This window comes from Molothrus ater, chromosome 24 (assembly GCF_012460135.2).
Source record: "Molothrus ater isolate BHLD 08-10-18 breed brown headed cowbird chromosome 24, BPBGC_Mater_1.1, whole genome shotgun sequence".
In the NCBI taxonomy this organism is placed as follows: Eukaryota; Metazoa; Chordata; class Aves; order Passeriformes; family Icteridae; genus Molothrus; species Molothrus ater.
In genome coordinates this window covers 6682017-6700393 of record NC_050501.2, presented here as the reverse complement: position 1 = coordinate 6700393, position 18377 = coordinate 6682017, and the positions used below count along the sequence as shown (strand labels likewise).

The 18377-nt window shown below is 53.8% G+C and overlaps 1 protein-coding gene across 3 annotated transcripts in view; it reads right to left on the bottom strand.

Annotated features, from left to right (window-relative positions):
- Positions 1 to 246: 246 nt before the first annotated feature.
- Positions 247 to 18377, bottom strand: part of RPS6KA1 (ribosomal protein S6 kinase A1) — a 29858-nt gene continuing 11727 nt past the window's right edge. For 2 of the 3 annotated variants that reach the window (XM_036397008.1, XM_036397009.1), the window contains 21 exons: positions 13435 to 13488; positions 9593 to 9709; positions 8935 to 9016; positions 8593 to 8673; positions 7719 to 7798; positions 7019 to 7125; positions 6413 to 6450; positions 6201 to 6343; positions 5641 to 5711; positions 5332 to 5420; positions 5147 to 5211; positions 4712 to 4814; positions 4140 to 4267; positions 3594 to 3719; positions 2998 to 3087; positions 2402 to 2560; positions 2020 to 2181; positions 1639 to 1715; positions 1411 to 1528; positions 899 to 1036; positions 247 to 665 (listed from right to left, as the gene is read on the bottom strand). In XM_036397008.1, the coding sequence (XP_036252901.1) occupies positions 543 to 665; positions 899 to 1036; positions 1411 to 1528; positions 1639 to 1715; positions 2020 to 2181; positions 2402 to 2560; positions 2998 to 3087; positions 3594 to 3719; positions 4140 to 4267; positions 4712 to 4814; positions 5147 to 5211; positions 5332 to 5420; positions 5641 to 5711; positions 6201 to 6343; positions 6413 to 6450; positions 7019 to 7125; positions 7719 to 7798; positions 8593 to 8673; positions 8935 to 9016; positions 9593 to 9709; positions 13435 to 13488 (2151 nt within the window). In that variant the 3' untranslated portion in view covers positions 247 to 542. The remainder of the gene's footprint in view (positions 666 to 898; positions 1037 to 1410; positions 1529 to 1638; positions 1716 to 2019; positions 2182 to 2401; positions 2561 to 2997; positions 3088 to 3593; positions 3720 to 4139; positions 4268 to 4711; positions 4815 to 5146; positions 5212 to 5331; positions 5421 to 5640; positions 5712 to 6200; positions 6344 to 6412; positions 6451 to 7018; positions 7126 to 7718; positions 7799 to 8592; positions 8674 to 8934; positions 9017 to 9592; positions 9710 to 13434; positions 13489 to 18377) is intronic. The other variant, XM_054517219.1, reaches the window with a different exon arrangement.

Here is an 18377-nt window from a genome sequence, read left to right as displayed (position 1 = left end):
CAAAATCCACCTTACATGGAACAAACACACAGGACTTGGAGGGGAGGGAGGTCCTTCATGGACACGCGTGCTGCTGGCTGGGAGGCTGCAGGGCTGGCTTTGGGAAATGCATCCAAAGGTTTGAGGGAGGAAAAGCCCCAAAGCCTAAACCCCAAGTGTGACACAGTCTTCCAGCTGCTGTGGAGCTGGAGAGGATCAGTTCCAAGAAATGCTGTAGCGATAACAAATACCTGGTCCTACACAGGGAAGGGTGAATCAGAGCTGCTTTTTAGTGCCACTTGACATCAGTTATACATTCTAGTTCTCATATACACAGATGGATTTCTTTATAAATCGACAATTTACACGTCAAAAAAGTTTTACAGTGAAGTTCTTCAGCAAAGATCAGTCCACATGAGGAGGAGCCAGTCTTTCAGGAGCAGGAAGGCACTTGGCCTCTTGAGGGCAAGTCCCCAAGGGAGCCCCTGTGCAGACTCTGCCCATGCCCTGTCCCCCTCTTCCGTAGGTGTGCAAAATCTGGGCTGTTCCTGCACCGTGGGGCCTCACAGGGTGGTGGAGGGGAGCTTCTTCACCCGCCTCTGTGCCAGGATGGAGGATTCGATGGGCTTCAGCTGAGGGCTTGGCTTGGAGCTGTTCAGTGCCGAGTACGTGGCAGCCATGGCACCCTGGAGAGGGGCACAGAGGAGTCACTCAGGTGCAGGAGAGCTACTTTAGACTCATGGTTTACAAGATGGGACCAGAGCAGCCACATCCACAAACCAAGCCAGAAGCATCTTTCTTGTTTCATTAAAGAATCTCCCCTTTCTTTCTTCCCCAACACCCCTGCTTGTCTGTACTGCCTGCCCTGGCTCACACCTCTCCAAACTTCCCTCCTGCTTTCCCACTCCAGATTTTGTACCTTTACAAGCTGAATGTCCTGGTGATTGAGCTGGCTCTGGGGTAAACTGTCCTTCTGGGTTATCCAAGGATGCTGCAGGACCTGCTTGGCTGTGAGACGCTGGTGAGGATCTACATGGAGCATCTTTGATACCAGATCCTACAGGCATCATTTGGAAAGTCAGACTTTAGAAGATTTCATAATTTAAATGCAAAAAACCCACCTGTGTACACCCCCAGAGTAGGATTTAAATGCAGAGGCCAAGTTTAAAGTCCCCAGACATCAATATCTTTTTGTATGAAATATGTTTTTGGCAGGCCTGGGGGGTAGAACACAGAGCAAACCCCACATGGGTCAAGCACAAGGTTGGTTTTCCATGCAAATATCACAGCCAGAGCTGAAACAAAGCTGCTGTGAGGGACTTGGGTAGAAGCTGCAGTGCTGGTTTTCTTCTCTCTCTTGTGTGCTCCCTCCCCAGCTTGCTCTATATTTGCCTCACAGCAACCCTAACCCAAACAAGTATCAAACCCTACCTTGGCCATGTCAGAAATAGTGTCCCAATTGCCCCCACTGATGGAGAACTTCCCCCCTCCTATCCGTGTCAGGATCTCTTCTGGAGTGTCACTGGGACCATTTGCAAAGGGAGTGCAGCTGGGGAGAGAAGAGAGAGCCCTGGATTTCCTGACCCAGGCAGGAGGAGAGGCACAGCTGTCCCCACAGAGCACACCGGGGACAGGGTCACAGCCCCCCCGCTGCCTTACCCTGCCAGCATCGTGTACAGCAGGACCCCCAGGCTCCAGATGTCACAGCCCTCGTCGTAGCCTTGGCGTTTCAGGACCTGAACACAACAAGCAAATGGAAAAAAGTGTTTGATTCCTGTCATTGAGCTCATTTCAGAAGAGGGGCTTGACCTGGGTGCAGTCCATATGCAAAGCTTCCAGAGCTGGACAGAACAGCAAAGTCTGGGACTAAAATATCAGGATTCAAAATAGATTCATTACTAGAAGTGGTATTTCTGTAATTGCCTCTTCCAGGGTGGGATGGAGATGGGAACAGGGCAGACCCACTGTGCCAAGTGGGAGCACAGGTTAGGGGAGGGACAAGGGGACTGCTGAAGGGTCTCAGGTCAGTAAGGTGCTCACCTCGGGTGCCACGAAGTTTGCTGTGTAGCAGGGGGTCATGAGGAGCCCATTCTCAGCCCTGAGCTGCTTGGCAAAGCCAAAGTCACAAATTCGGATGCTCTCGGGGTTCCCTGATTTATCCACGTAGAGGATATTGCTGGGCTTCAGGTCCCTGTGAACCACCTGTGGAGCCAAAAAAGGGCTGTGCTTGTACCCCGCATAGATAAAGGTCTGAAAGCTGCCTGAGGTCACTCATCCCCTGCTCTGGCCCCACATCTGCTTTGCCAAGAGGGCAACACCAGCAAGAAATAATTGTCATGATGGGCAGTGTTACTCCCTGGAGGAGAGGGAGCACAGCGTAATGCCAGGGAGCTTCCAGGAAAACAGTCGTGACCACACTCACCCCTTGGGAATGCAGATACTCCACTGTTTTACAGATCATGTGCAGGACTGAACTGGCTTCTCTCTCTGAGAAAAATTTCTGTCTGAGGATTTTATCCAGCAGCTCCCCTCCCCTCATGAGCTCGGTCACCAGGTACACGTACTTGCCATCATCGTACACCTGCCAAAGAAAACATGGGTGGGGTAACCAAAATGTGCTTCCACAGCTTCCCTTTTGTACTCCCATCACCAGGGAGCAGACAGGGATCAGCAGAGGTGGCTCTGGGGATGCTTCCCCACCCCAGAATCATGGAATATCCCAACCTGGAAGGGACCCAGAGGGATTACTGTTCCAGCCCCTGTCCCTGCCCAGACCCCCCAACAATCCCAGCCTGGGCATCCCTGGCAGTGCTGTTCAAGAGCTCCTGGAGCTCTGGCAGCCTCAGGGCCGTGCCCATTCCCTGGGGAGCCTGGGCAGTGCCCAGCACCCTCTGGGGAAGAGAAACAGCAACACGTGGAGCTGGGTCGCTGGGCTGCCCCTGCTGGGGCTGAGCTCCGCCCCTGCCAGCCTGCCCTTCCTAAACCAAAGCACGGGGAAGTCTCTCAAGGCACACTCACATCTTTCAGGGTGATGATGTTTGGGTGCTGCCCGTACCGCAGCAGGATCTCAATCTCCTCAGAAGGGTCTCGCTTGCTCTTGTCAATCACCTGCAAGAGTAGGGACACACTGCAGCCACCATGGATGGGGAAGGGGCCAGGACAAAACACATGAGCTGAGTTTGGAGCCCTGCAGAGCTCCTGTGCCGTATCCACTCTGTTCCCTCATCTCTTTAGCTCTAGAAATACTTAAATTACTTCATCAGTTCTGTCTCCCCAACCCACAAAATTTTATGTCTTTTGTTAAGACCTGATGTAGCCACAGCTTTGCACAGGAAGATGAGATGCTCTCCTCCCTCTGAGGGAGAAGGACACTGCTTCCCTGCTATTCCTAGGGAAGTGCAGGTACCTGCAGAGCAGCACAGAAATTGTGTTTTACATCCTAGATGAGCCTAAAGCTCATCCTGTTCCACCCTCTGCCAGGGGCAGGGCCACCTTCCACTATCCCAGGTTGTTCCATCCAACCTGGCCTTGGACACTTCCAGGGATGGGGCAGCCACAGGTGCTCTGGGCAAAGATGTAACAGGGGAGCTCAGTTGGGAGGGCAGGTCCCGCACCTTGACTGCGTACTCCATGTTGGTGGCCTTGTGGATGCAGCGTTTGCAGACGGAGTAGGAGCCGACGCCGATGGCCTCCTTCACCACGTACCCATCGCTGAACTGGATGTTCTTGCCGTGCAGCTGCTGCCAGGGCACAAAGGGCAGGTTCAGGGAAGGGTTTGTGCAACATGATGAGTTAACTGCAGCACAGAGAGAGCTGTCAGACTGCCTGCTACATCCCACAGCTTCTCCTCCCGTTGGGGAGCGGGAGGAGAGGAGAACAAGGCAGATATAGGTCAGTGGGCCAATGCTGCCTGCACCAAGCACGGTGCCTTTGCCTTTGGTTGCCCAACCCACAGGCATTACAGACCCCCTGCCAGCACAGACCCACCTGGGGACAGGAAAGCCACAGCCCCACACTGCCCTGACAGCCTGTGCACAATGTGACAGTCAGTGCTGATGAAAGAACAGAAGGCAAGAACTCCAAAGAGAACTGCCTCAGGCTCCAGGTGGTGCAGAGGTTCTGCATCTCCACAGAGCTGTTCCTCTGTCCCCATTCCTTACCTGCACAACTGAATGCAGGGCAGGCTGGGGAGGGTGGACTTTGCCATCCTCCATTAACCCGGTTGCCACGAAACTGAAGCCTCGGAAGAGCTGATGGGCCCCTGCACTCGGGGGCACACCCGGGGAATCTGCAGCAGGAGTTGAGAGACAGCTCGAGAAGGGCCTGAGGAGCAGAAGCCTCCCCCTTGCTCCCAGGAGCTACTGTAATTTATTTCAGACAAGATCCACACCAGCAGCACTGAGTTTACCCCTAACATCCCATCATGGAATTGTCCAGCTTGGAAAAGCCCTCTAAGATCAGCGAGTCCAACAATTCCCCCAGCGCTGCCAATGTCCCCAAGAGCCACATTCACATGACTTTTAAACCCCTGCGGGGATGGTGGCTCCATCACTGCCCTGGGCAGTCTGTGCCAGGGACTGACAACCCTTTTGGGAGAAGAAATTTCCCTGATATCCAGCCTAAAGCTTCCCTGTGCAGAAACCTTATCCTGCTGCTGCCGGATACTCCCTGGTGTGAAGTCACCGGGTGACATCTCATAGGAAGGCTGGGCTTTGCCTCAAGTCATACAAACCTTTTGGTGTCCGTGATGTGAACTCTGTGTCAAAATAAAAGGTGTCATCTGGCTGGCCCACTGCAGGCTTGAAAGGGGGTTTGATTTCCCTGCGGTACAGCTTCTGAAAAACACACAAAACCCAAAAAACAGCTGCAAAAACAGCTTGGAAGTGCTCCCACAGGCACCTTCTCCCAAAGGGTGCAAAGGCTGGTGAGGAATGAGGGCCAGGAAGAGATTTTGTGAAACTGTGTCTTAGCATTTTGCTACAGCTCAGGGACGTATGAGACAGTTACATGACAGAGTTTTGGTTTTGGAAAGGGTTATTGGAAGGAAGGGGACAGGGGCTGGTGGCTCTCCCATAGCTGGCTAAGCATCAGGACTGTGCTATTCCTGCTGCCAGAACTGTGTTGCTGGTGCTGAGTGGTGCTGAAATTTGCTCTTTCTGATACTCACGTTCCAGTCGATGGTGGAGTAGAAAGGGTGGCGCTTGATCTCCTCTGCCCCATCTGGCCCAGACCCTGCAAGAGCCACCACGGGTCATGTACTGAGCCCCCGACCAAGCCAAGGGGACAGCCAGGGAGGCAGCACAGCCAGGTCTCACAGAGAACCTCAGAAACCAAAAAAAAAAATGGTCTTACCTAATCTGTTGGCTGGATTCCTTTTGAAAAGGGCTCGCAGGAGACTCTGAGCCTCAGCGCTCAGGAACTGTGGCATGCCCAGTTTTGCTCTGGGGAGGAAGTTATGCAATCAGCTGCAGGTTTGAAGAAAACCCACAGGGCATCTGCAGCACCTCCACCCCCAAAATGCACAATCATCCCTCTGGCATTTACACTGCACCCTTTAAACGGATGGCTGATATGGCACCACTTGCCAAATAACGCCACAGAATTTCAAGAGCCCCCACTTGCAACACCCCTACTGTGCAGACAGGAGGGAGAAACTCTTACTTGAGGATGAGGGTCATCGTCTCCTTACGGTCCTTCCCCTGGAAGGGCAGTGCCCCTGTGAGCATTTCAAACTGGCAGGGAAAGAGAAGAAGGGAGGTCATATCTGAGCAAGGCTCAGGATTGCACAGGTCCCACTGCCCCTTCCTGCTGGTGAGGGGTCCCAAGCCTGGCTCTGACAGGGCTCACAGGCGAGTTCCCAGCAGCAGCTTGGCTCTCGGGCTTTGCCTGGGAACGTGTCCAGGCCAGCGCCTGCTCCTGCCGGAGCCCTGGGATCCCGCAGCTGCCAGACGGTGGCACCAGATCTGCACTGACAGCGAGGGCCCGGCGCTGGGGTGGGCACGGACACCCTCACACACCCCACAGAGAACCCCATGCATCCCACACACCCCACAGCCCCCTCACAGCCTCGAGGGACCCGCGCTCCTGGCTGGAGGCCTGGACAGCCCCTTAGGGCTCTTTGGGGGTGTGGGGAGCGCCCCCGGTCAGGAGGACACACAGAGCCGTGTCTGTGCCCCAGGGCAGGGGCAGCTGGCATTGCCAGTGGCGGGCAGGGTACCCACCATGAGGACCCCGTAGGACCACCAGTCAGCACTGTGCGAGTGGCCCTGGCGATTGACCACCTCCGGAGCCATGTACTCCACGGTGCCGCAGAACGAGTAGGCTTTCTTCTCGTGGTCTATGGCCTCCTTACTCAAACCAAAATCTGCACAAGAGAAAGCTGTCAGCACACTGCTCCAAACATTTCAAGCAGCTCTGTAGTGCAGCCCCTTACCTGTGAGTTTGATGTGCCCCTCTTCATCCAAGAGGATGCTGCAGCAGGAATGGAAAAACAAGTTGTTACTGCCTATGTAAGGGCTAGTGAGAACAAGCACAGCAAGGGATAGTCTGAGATCATCCTTTGGCTCCCAGAATCCAAAGTTACCTGTCCCTTCTCCCAGTGCTTTAAGCTCCACCACCTAGACAGGAGTGGGACCAGGAGCAGCTCCCTCCTCTCCACACCCTCGGCTTCACAGCAAACCAAAGGCCCCTGTACAGCCCCAGAGGTTACCTCCCTCTGACCTCCAAATACCCCAGGCAAGGATAACCAAGCTGGAGTGGGCTCTGCAGAGCCCACCTGGTCCCTTCTCCCTCTGAAGGCTCCCAGCTGCCTAAAGCTGGAGCCTGGAGACTGCCCTGGATCTCTGCTCAGCCTGTGGCACACACAGCTCCTGGCTGGAACCACTGATCCGAGGAGCAGCAGCCTTGGATTGGCACCACCACCTCCCACGTGTCCAGCCCCAGGGCACCCTGCAGCCCCTCTGGAAGGTGGGAGCTGTTCCCTGACTCCAGGCTGGGCTGGATCCGGGGCTGGGATCCTGCCTCAGCTGGCCACACGTACTTCTCTGGCTTGAGGTCCCTGTAGATGATCCCCAGGCTGTGCAAGTGGTCGAGTCCCAGTGCCAGCTCTGCCAGGTAGAACTTCACATCCTCCTCAGTGAACATGACCTGCAGGCAGGGGGAGTAAGCAGAGAGACACTGGGTTACAATGCCAGCAGCTCCCCTGCACCCTTCCACATCCATGTTGCTCCCTCCTGCCCTTTCTAAGTTTTCCAGACTTCACCCACCGTTCATGGCTTGGATCAGAATGGACCTTAATGGATCCAGTGCCACCCTGCCATGGCAGGGACACCTCCCACTGTCCCAGGCTGCTCCAGCCCTGTCCAACGTGGCCTTGGGCACTGCCAGGGATCCAGGGGCATCCACAGCTGCTCTGGGCACCCTGTGCCAGGGCCTCCCCACCCTCAAAGGGAACAATTTCTTCCTTAACTCTAATCCAAAATGACCTTCTTTTCATTCTTGTTCTTTAGGAGATGCTCATCTGAAGCTGTTGCAGGGGTGGATCTGCCACCTGTGCTGCTGCTCTTCTGCTGGAGCACAGGGCTCCCACCACACGCTCTCCTGGTGCCAGCTCTGGACTAGCAGCAGGCTGGAGGCTGTTTCCACCCTCTCAAGGACCACAAGGGTGAGTTACTTCTCCAGGCCATAAGCAGAGATGAGCTGAGCCACAGCAGCCCACTGAGATGCCACAGCATACCCACCTCTTTGGAAAGCCGAGTGAAAAGGTCACCTCCTCTGAGGAAATCCAAGATGAGGTACAGCTTCCCCTCTGTCTGGAATGCTGAAACACAAGCCAGAGCAGGAATCAGAGCCCTGCACTGAGGGAAGGCTCCGTGGTGTTACATTAATCACTTAAATCCCAGCGGCTCCAGCTGGGCACATGCCCTGCATGGTTCCTGGGTCAAATGCAGGTAGGGCTGATGGGGTAAAGGAGATGGCCTGTCCCTGCTGCTGAAATGGGAGCTCCCCACAGCACTCTGGCACTGCAGAAAATCCTCATTTTATGGGGGTCTGGTTCCCTTTCCACCAGTGATACCCTCCTGAAAGGGCTATTTTCCCAGGAGAGGTGCTGGTCACCTTACAGCAACAAAGCTGTCCTTGCCTTCCCCAGAGTCAGAGCATTAATAATGCAATACTCCAGCTCAGCTAGTTAGCTCTGCTTTCTCAGTTTCTCATGGCTCAATGTTTTAATCCCAGGGATTTGATGTTTAAACCTCCACTCCCAGTCCATGCTCAGCTACCCAGTAACCCTAAGCCTAACCCTAGGCAGCCTTGGGCTAAGGCTGGTTCCAAGGAAAAAGCTGTGATGGAAGCCAAGTTGTGGCAGTTTTGTGTTCCCCTTGGGATGCCTTTTGCAGCTGCAGTGTGCCTGGAGCTCTGGGCTTTGTGGTTTGCAGAACCCTAACCCTAGCTGGAACCCTAACCCTAGGCAGTAAAAGCAGCCTTAGCTGGAGCAGGCAGTGGGACCACAGATCCTTCCAGAAAAGGATTTCTGTTCAGGGGATTGTGTTGAAAGGCAGGCAGAGTCTGCTGGAGCTGCAGCCCCTCTCCCAGCTCCCAGGGAGCTCCCCTCACCGTAGTGGAGTTTCACCACAAAGGGATGGTTGACATCAGCCAGGATGTCCCTTTCTATCTTTGTCCTCAGCCGGTCCCGCACTGTGGGAAGAGAGGAACAGCTCAGACACAGAAAAAGGCCCTGGCCAGTGTCCAGCCCCATCCCAGCCTTAAGCACCAAGCTGCTTGAGCCAGGTGTTTCCATCATGATGCTCTTAAACAGATGAAAGAAAAGGAGCATGCTTTGCTAGGATAAAGATGCTTCTCTTTCACCCAGCCCACCCCAGGGCCAGCAGTGACATTTCCCCAGTGCTCTTTAAGTCACAGAGGCTCAGAGCACTGCAGGAGGAGCCTCCTTCCTACCTTTCAGCGTTGCCTTCTTGAGCACTTTCATGGCATAGAGGTGGTTGGTGTCTGGGGGGGTTATTTTTCTCACCAAGAAAACCTGAGGCAGAAAAACATTACATTCACCAAGTACTAAACACTGGCAGCAGGAGCTGGATGCTTTCCAAACTGGCAAACCCCAGAGTGTCCCTAAGAAGCCCAAGCTTTCCCTTGGGGTTTCCAGGGAAGTGCTGTGTGTGGACTCCTCTCACCCCCCAGTTTCATGTTGCACTTTCCTCCTTTCCAGCCTTCCACACATCCTGACTCCTGCAGCTCTTGTGGGGCTGATGCCTGGGAGCTGTTTGCCCAGGCAGCAGCACACAGTCCTGTCCAAGCCCCACTGTCAGCTGGTAACTGACTGACACCAAGCTGATTTAATGTGTCAGCAGATGGTGTGTGAGACCTGGATTATTGAAATAGATAAGAGCTACAGGCTACTTCCTTCCTCCTTCACAGAAGGGAAACTGGACCGTAAACAGGGGCCAAACCAGCCTGGGGCACACAGCAGCAGTTCTGAGAAGGGAGGAACATGCCCAGGAACATTCCTGGGAGTCAGGAAAGTGGTTTTGTTGGGGATGGTTCCTTTCGTCACTAGAATAATTTGCCTGGTATGGCACATAGGAAGAAGTGATCTCACCTTGCCAAAAGAGCCCTGTCCCAGCACCTTCAGGAGCTCAAACTGTGAGGGATCAGCCTTCTCAGAGCCCTCCTTCACATGGTGTGTGATATTGATTTCCTGCACGACACCTTCCCCCTGAAACAGAGGGCACACGGTTGGCAGGGACTCCTGAGCAAGGGAAAGGAGCTTTCTGGGATTGTGGAACAAGGACTGCAGCTCCAGACTCACAGGAGCCACATGGGAGAGAACCATAAAGGTTGTCACAGGTATCAGCATCTGCAATCAATAAGTCAGGGTGGTGAGGAGCAGGTAAATACAGAGCCCTCCCTCCCAACCACAGGCGCTGCTTTGAACTGCATTTCAGAGGAGTGCTTGAGAAGCACCTTCCTTTTTGAGGCACTGGTAGCAAAAACAGGAGTGTTTATGCCACTAAAAATCCCACAACACAAAAAATAAGGCACTGTTGTCAAAACAGGGCCAGGGCTGGCAAAAATCAGACATGTTGGAGCCCATCTGCTCAGCAATCTGAGCAACTCTGCAACATAAGTCTTAGTGCATCTTCAGCACATACAGATGATGCTTTAACAGACTCCAGCCTTCAAGAAGATTGAGGGGAAGCCAAGGTCTCTGGCACATGTTTTGTTTAAAACACATTATTTTACTTAAAAAAAATAAAGAAGAAAAAATAGATTTAATCAGCATAAGTAGAATACACTCACCAAGGGATATGGGCCAGCACAGCCACAGACCCTGAGGTGATGCTGAAACACTTCCTATTCCCAGCAAAACTTTTGGACCCAAAGGACAGCAATTATGTTCAAAAATGCATTAAATTCTGCTGTCCCCAGCCCTGGGGAAGCTGTGGCCAGCAGAGGCTGCAGAAAGCTGGAACTACAATTAATTTTTTTCCCTTGCATAGTTGGGGAAAAAAACTTACACTTTGTTTTCTAGACCTATTCAGACACTTGGTCTGGAACCATCTCATCAAAGCAGCTTTTAAAGCCAGGCAGAGGCAGGTGCCAGCCCTGCCTGTCCTGCCCAGCCCACTCCCACCCTCCGGTGCCCATGGATGTGGTTGCCCACCTGCACCGAGCTCCCTCCCCTCCCCACTCTCAGACTGGGTTTTTCTCAGTTTAGGAAGTGGCTTTGTTTCCATGGAGGGAGCTCTGCTCTCTCCTGTGCTGCTCAGGCACTCAGGGCAGGGGCACAGGAGCTCCCTGGTGTTATCCTGCCTTTCCCTGGGCTCAGTGATCACAGGCAAGAAGGATCCCATAATCCCTTAAACAACACATTTTTGTGTTCCCAATGATCTCCCAGCTTAAAGCAGGCACTTTGCACTTCTGGGTCCATCTGGAGGCTCAGTCCCTGCAGACAGCTGCTGTGAGGAACAGCTTCCCACCTCCAGAGCTGGAACTGGAGCCGGCCAAGTTCTGCTCCTCCTGCCAGCTCAGCTCTCCAGGGAGAGAGCCCACAGCAGGGAGAGACCCACTAGGAAGAAATTCTTCCCTGTGAGGGTCCCTGGCAAAGGTGCCCAGAGCAGCTGTGGCTGCCCCTGGATCCCTGGCAGTGCCCAAGGCCAGGCTGGACAGGGCTTGGAGCAGCCTGGGACAGGGGGAGGTGTCCCTGCTGTGGCAGGGGTGGCGCTGGAGGGGCTTTAAGGTCCCCTGCAGCCCAGACCATCCTATGATCCTCCTACCACAGAAACACTTTAAGAAGCCATTTGGTATCTTGCTGACACAAGGGAGGATTTTCTCTCATGGACTCATCCACCAGCTTGGCATTCAACACTCAGGACTCTTGTGAGGAGCTCCTACAGCCTGGCTGGCAGCACACACAAGTCTCCAGCACAAAAGCACCTGTGTGCCACCAAGGCCAGCTTCTTCCAGAGTCACCACAACAAACTGTCCAGAATGCAGAGAAAGAAAAGCAAACCAGAGTGCCATGAACATCCATGGGAAGCATCAGGAAAGGAAGCAGAGGGAGGTGGCAGCAGGAGGTGGCAGCAGGAGGTGGCAGTGGTACTGACCGGACTGGAGAGCTGGCTGGGGGCAGGCAGCTGCAGCCTGCAGGGCTTGGCTCGCTGCTTCCTGTGCAGCCAGAGCATCAGGAACGCCCACACACGGGGAAATTTGGGGTCCCTCTCCATTGTCCCATCCCGATCAACATCGTCTGGCCCCGGGAGCTGCGGCCCCGGAGCGGGGCTGGGGGCTCTGCCGCAGCAGCAGCAGGAGGGGCTGCAGGAGCTGCAGGAGCTGCAGGAGCTGCAGGTGGCTGCACCGGTGGCGGATGCGCAGTGGGACCAGACCCAGTGACACGGAGGGAGGTTCACGCTCCCCCTCCCCAGCAACAACACTTGTGGTTGTGGCTTTTTTTTTTTTTCAGGTTTGATGTAAAAAAATAATAATCTCACAGCTGGCATTTGGGTTTCCTGGCTCAGACACTGATAGAAACCACAGAGTCTCCTTAAAGTGATTTCCATCTAATGCTGCCTGAAATTCACGTCAGGCTGGGAGCTTTGGGTATTTCCACAACAGGGGAAATCGTGAGAAACCACTTTTGTCTCTAAAACAGAAGAGAAAAACTCACAAGAACCCACTCAGAAGTGTGATGACACCTCGGAGAGCTGCACATCTCTGCTCTCCCACTGGCACAGGGATGAGGGGGCACCCACGATGGGATTCCTCCAGCAATGTTTGGATTGACATTCAATCCTCCTCTTGCCTTATGCTGCACAAGAGTCCTTGCTGTGGAGTCTGGAGTTATTTATCTGAGAGCCACCCTGAATGTCCATGAGGTGTTTTTAAGGGCATTTCTTGTTTCTGAACCCACCATGGCTCAGATTATGGGCAGGACAGAGCAGAGGTATTTAGAGGGCTTGTTTTGCCTCCTTCCCCCTCCAAACCTGTTCCCCTTTGACCTTTCCATCAGGACAGACAGATGTTTCCTGCAGCAAGACCCCAGAGGGTGCTGGTAAGAAAGAAGCCCCTTGAAATGAGTCAAAAGACACCCACACAAAAGGAAATAGCCCCGTGTCAGCCCTGATTTCTGAATCTCTCCTGAGAGTGCAGAGGATGGAACCAGAGAGACAAATTATGACTGTCTTGCCCCCTGTGCCCCCGCCACGTGCTCTTTGAGAACTGATAACGAAAGAAACAAATGACTGAAGAGCAGAGAGGCAGCTGGGCCCAGCCCCACCACGCTGCCTGCTGAGCTCCAAGGGCTGGGGCAGGTGCCAGAGCATGGAAAAGCACCTGCAGCTGCTGAGCACAGCAGAGCCTGGTTCACACCGGCACCTCCTGCCTTCTGACACAGTCCAGGGAGGGAGAAACCCTGTCCACCCTGTGCTGCCCAAGAGAAGCACCCATTCCTCAGCAGCTCCACGTTCTCAGTGTGGGGAGCAGCAAACTCCTGAGCCTGGGCCTGGCAGGAGCTGATAAATCTCATTATGACCCAGACAATTTTTCATGCCGTGTTACCAGCGTGGGAGAGGAGTCTCAGAAAGGCAAGAAAATCCCCCCTGTACATCCACGCAACCAAAAGTGCCCGTCCTGGCTCACTGACAAGATCAGAAAGCCACAGGAGACACAAATGGCAGCACGGAAAGGGGGTTGGTGTGGGGAGGAAGGAGGAGGAGGACGATGAAATCAGGTCCAGGATGTCACGTGAGAAGTGAGCAATAGCTGCTCTCCGCAGCAGCCGTCCCACAGAGCTGAGAGGGGCTGGCAGGGGCGGCAGGCAGGGCAGGAAAGGGTTTGTTTTTCAGAGAGGTCCCTGTGAGCTCTGCTCACACCCTCGTGTGTGGGACAGAATGCAAATGAAATGGATGAGTCTCAGTGAGGTGCCCACTGCAGCTCTCCTACCTTGTCTGCTGAGTCCACCAGGTCTTTCTCTATCCAAGTGATGTCAGACTTTGCCTGTGGGACAATAAACAAACGTCAGCACAGAGGGGCTGTGATTGTCTGCTAAGGTTTTCCCAAAGAACTTGTTCAGCAAGACCAGGTGAGCTGTGCACAGCCACTGGGGTGTCTCACTGGGGGAGCCATCACTTCTGGGATGTGATTCTGAGCCATGAGGTGGCTCCAGGAGAGCAGTTGGTCCCAGTAAATAAATTTATATTGATTTAATTTGATAAACTCAGGGTGACCTAGAGGTGGGACAGGAGATACTGAGAGGGAGAAGAGAAGGAAAAGCAAGCTCTGAGGAAGGGAGGAGCAGCAGGGTGACAAATCTGCCAAAGACACAGCTGAACCCCTTCCTGAGTGAAAAGTCATCACAAGATCCTCAGCAGATCCCGCTCCAGGATCCCTCCCAGCCACTGGGAAAGCAGCTCCATCCTGGCTCCTTCAGAGCAGCCCCAGCCCCTGCCTGCGATGGGGTGGGAGGCTGGATTCCCACAAATCCCACAGATCCCACAGATCTCTGCAGGTCCAGCCCTCCCTGCTCCTGGGGGCTCCCAGCACCTGCTGCCACCCACAGCCTCCAGAGGCATTTCCCACAGATCCCTGCACTGCTGGGAAGTGAGATTGGCTTCTCCTGGAAAAATAAAAGCCCAGGAAGTTGCTCCAGTCAGAGGAGGAGACAAGTTCTGAACCTCCCTGTGCCGCCTTCGCAGGGCACAGACGGCTGAGTCACCCCACAGCAGGGGCTGGGCACCGATGAACAGGGGGTTTTCCCAAGTTCCAAATACAAGTCCTGTTTTCTACTTTCCCCCTTTTTTTGAGGGAGGATTTTACAAGCCAGAAGCCAAGAGACAGGTTTGTTTTTGCTCGCGTTTTGTCACTTTGCCGGTTGAGACCGTCACATCTAAATGCAAGAAAAAAAAAAACCACCCTGCAAAAGCTCGAAACAGATTCTGCTCTTGGCATTTCACTTCCTATTCATCAACAACTAACCAGAAGCTGTTTTAATTTCTGTTGCTTCAACACATGCTCTGGTCCCAAAACACTCCCAAAATCTGGCAGCACCTAGGAAAGACACTTCTTAGAAAGCAGTCATAGCCTCCAAAATGCCTTTTCCAAAAGAGTGCTTAATTAAACCTGGATAAGGTCTGGCTCTGAGGGATCAGGAATTCCCTGATTCCTTGTGTCCTGCAGAAGAGACAGAGCCCAGCAGGGCAGGCAGAGCAGGTATTTTATCAGACACTTGCCTCCTGGATCCTTGGCTTGCTGCGGAAGAGGAGCCTCAGCATCTCCAAAGCTTTGGGCTGTTATCCTCCCATCCTTCCCCAGCTGTTCCTGAGCTCGCAGCCCGAGCGGCGCCCGGAGAGGCGCGAGAGCCCCGGTGCCGTGGTTGTGTCACTGGGATGTATTTTGGGAGTTTTACTGAAAGGAAACGGCGGTTTCGTATGGGGAAATGGCTTTGTGTGGCCATGGCTGCACAATGCAGCAGCCAAACGAGAACACTGGGTGGCTTTACGGGTGCTTAGGCATGGAAAGAGCCATCAGCAAATCTCAGCGGGCTTTTCAGGAGGATCAGTGCAGTCCCCCTGTCACACACATGAAAACAAGCTCAGAAACAACAATTTCAGGCACTGCACAAGGCAGCAAGAAGCAACCGAGAGCCTCAGTAGTTTTCTTCCTCAAAATTTCTCTACCCCTGCTCTGGGCAGCACAAATGGTCATGCAGCAGGGATGCTCTCCCTGTAGGATCACTGGAATTGCAGCTCTCCAGGGAAAGGGCCAGGAGGCAGCAGCAGCTTCTGGATCAGCACAGGAGCAAGGTGGACCTGCTGGGGAAGGCCATGAAGATGTTCCAAGGACTGGAGCCCCTCTGCTCTGCAGCCAGGCTGGGAGAGCTGGGGGTGCTCATGTGGGGAAGAGAAGGCTCCAGAGAGAGCTCAGAGCCCCTGCAGGGCCTAAAGGAAAGCTGGGGACAGAGTTTTTAGCAGGGCCTGTTGTGATAGGACAAGGAGTGATGGCTTTATGCTAAAGAGGGGAGATTTAGATTAGATATAGGGAAGAAGTGTTTTACAATGAGGTTGGTAAAACCCATGGCTGAAAGCAGCTGGTCTCCTGAGGGAACTGGGAGTCCACATGTGGCTCCCATTTTCATTGCATGGAGCAACAACTTCCCTGTGGAGCAGCGGCTCCTGCTCAGGAGGGAGCTGGGATCAGTGGGAAGCACGAGGGGCTGCAGCTCTGCAGAGGAAGCGAGGCTGGAGTTTGTGGAGAGTAAAGGCTGTTCTGTCTGGAACTTTTTCAAGTGGTGGTTCTCAAAAAGGGGAACAAATAAAGTAAAGAAACCTCCCCACTCACTGCCTGCCCTTCTGCAAAGGCCTTTTTTGGGCAGGGCTGGCCCTCAGCCTCATTTGCAACAAAAGAATTGGCCAGAACCTGGTACTTTTGATTGTACTTCTGTGGTGGATCCTCTTCAGTGTCCTGGGAGCCCCCAGGCTGAGGAATCTTGCAGGATACTGAGCAGAGACACGGCCCAGGCTGGGAAGGGAAGGGTTCAGCTGGGGGTACCTGTGCCTTGGGGCCATGGACTCTCTTAAAATAAGAGGGAGATTCTTGGAGCAATCCTAGAGGATCTGCAGGGAGAGAGAGGCTTCCTTAGCCTTTAACTCGCTCTCAACAAGGGCATTTGCTGACAGACAAAAGCCTCGGGGACACTGGGGCCCGAGGAGGAAGGGACACCGCAGGGTGGCTTTGAAGGTGGAAGTCCTGCACAAAGTCACTGCTACAAACACAGCCCAGGAGCAGCAGGGACCTCAGGACTGGAACTTCCCAAGGAGGGGATGAGGACAGGGGCGGGTTCCTGGCAGGAGGTTTGCAGGAGGGGAGTACCGAGAGGGAGCAGGGCTGCACGTTTCACCCCACACCATCCCCAAGGACTGTTACTGGTCTCCTGAAAAACAAAACCAACCAAAAATGGGAGAGGGAGGAGAAACCCAGAGGACACAGTCAGAGCTCTGCCCAGTCAGGGTAACGTGGTGTCTAGAAATCCTCAAATTCTCAAATCATCAAGGCCCTCATGCTCAAACCCTTATGTAGCCAAGGCAGCTGAAGAAGGGAATGACCAGCTCCATCCTGGGATGGAAAACATCAGGAGCCTCCCCACACACGGCTTAAACAAAACTCTGACTCTGGAAACGCTCTGCCATCCTCCTGGGGGCAATTCCTCCCCACTCACAGAGGCAACCAAATGGTGTAAAATTAACCTGGTGACTCCTGGAAGGACTCTGCTGCTCCTCCAGTGATCCTGGCTCCCCACAACAAGGGCTACAGGCAAACCCCTAGAGAGGGAACACTGCCACGGGACAGGCGGTGTCACACCGGCACCCCTCGAGCACATTCCAGCAGGTGGCACTCAGAGCATCTTCAGTGTCCAAAATGTGTTCCTCATTTGACACGGGATGGGGGGAGCCCAAAGGCCATTTCATGAGCACCCACGTCATAAACACCCCCCTGGGAAGATTCAGCACCCCTGAAACAGAGGCAGCTTGGAGATTGTTAAGGGATGAAGGGTTTTCTCAAGCAAAGCCTGAGGCTGAGGAAGGGAGGGGCAGATGGTGGCTCACACAGCTGAGCCCCTGTCCTTGTGCTTCACAACATCCTTTTTGATCTGCTCAGTTTTTAACCTACTCGTTTCACAGGGAAGCCAAAATATCTTCTTTATGTCAGAGGGCTCAGGTCGGTGTTGGGATGGAGAGCAGAGGGGCTCCAGCACAGGCACCCCCTCACACTCCCCAGGCTCCTCCTGCTCCTGACTCTATCCAGGGCTATGTTGGCAGCAGATACTGAAAGTTTCTTCAAAAAATTAAAAAAAAAAAAAAAATACAATTTCCCCACCCTTTCCACGCACCACAAGCTGCAACTGGCCAGGATCAGCTGACGATGAGCTGTTTGGGCTAAAGATACAAGCTCAGGCAAAAGATGTTCCCAAACTCCAGAGACTCCCCAGTGGCTCGGGTGCTGCTGCAGTTCCAGAGCTGTAAGGGGGGAGCCAGCAGGACTTTGCACCCAGTGAAACGTGACACTGGAGAGGAGAACACCTTTAACAGCCAGGAGATAAGGAATTACTCAGTTCTGCAGCTTCTACAGAGCAAATCAGCCTCCGGTGAAAAAGAGCAGAGGATGCAGCCTCCCCTTCCTGCAGCCCTGCACACACCTCCCAGCAGGGAGGGAAGCTCTGCTCAGCAAATTCCAACCAGCTCGGGCTTTGAAGGTGGTAAAACCAGGAGACCCCGTCCCAGGCTGTTCCAAATGCAGAATCCCACTCTGAGGAACCAGCAGTAAACACCACCTTGCATGGGGCACTTCTGCTACTTTCAATAGAAAAGCTGAAAACTCTTTCTAGCTGAATTATAAAATACAACATTGGTTTCACAACAAGAACCAAGAATTGTTTGCTGCCCTTGGAGTAATCGTGGGATGTGGAAACTATTCTGTATTGCAGGAACGCTGGAATTCCACACTCCTCCCACAGCACACAGGCTGCCCTCCCCTTGCAAGGCACACAGAAAGCGTCTCAGGACCTGGAAAAGCCTCTGCCTGGTACCTGCCGGGGTTGGTCTGTGCAGGCAGGGAGAGCCCAGCTCTCTCCTGCCCTCTGGGAAGGTCACACGTGCTGAGAGAAAGGGATTGTCACATTTTGGGGATGGCTGTGAACTGCAGCAGGGCTAAAAGCAAAACCAACCCTGTCCAAAACACGCCCCGAGCTGTGCGTTACCAACACCCCAGTGAGAGTGCACAGGATGAGTGTCTGCTGGAGCAAAGCTCTAGTTTATCATTGAATGTCTATAAAAGCATGGATGCAGCCAGCAGCCACCCCCTCCATGGCTCAGCTGCTCCGTGTGCCAGGG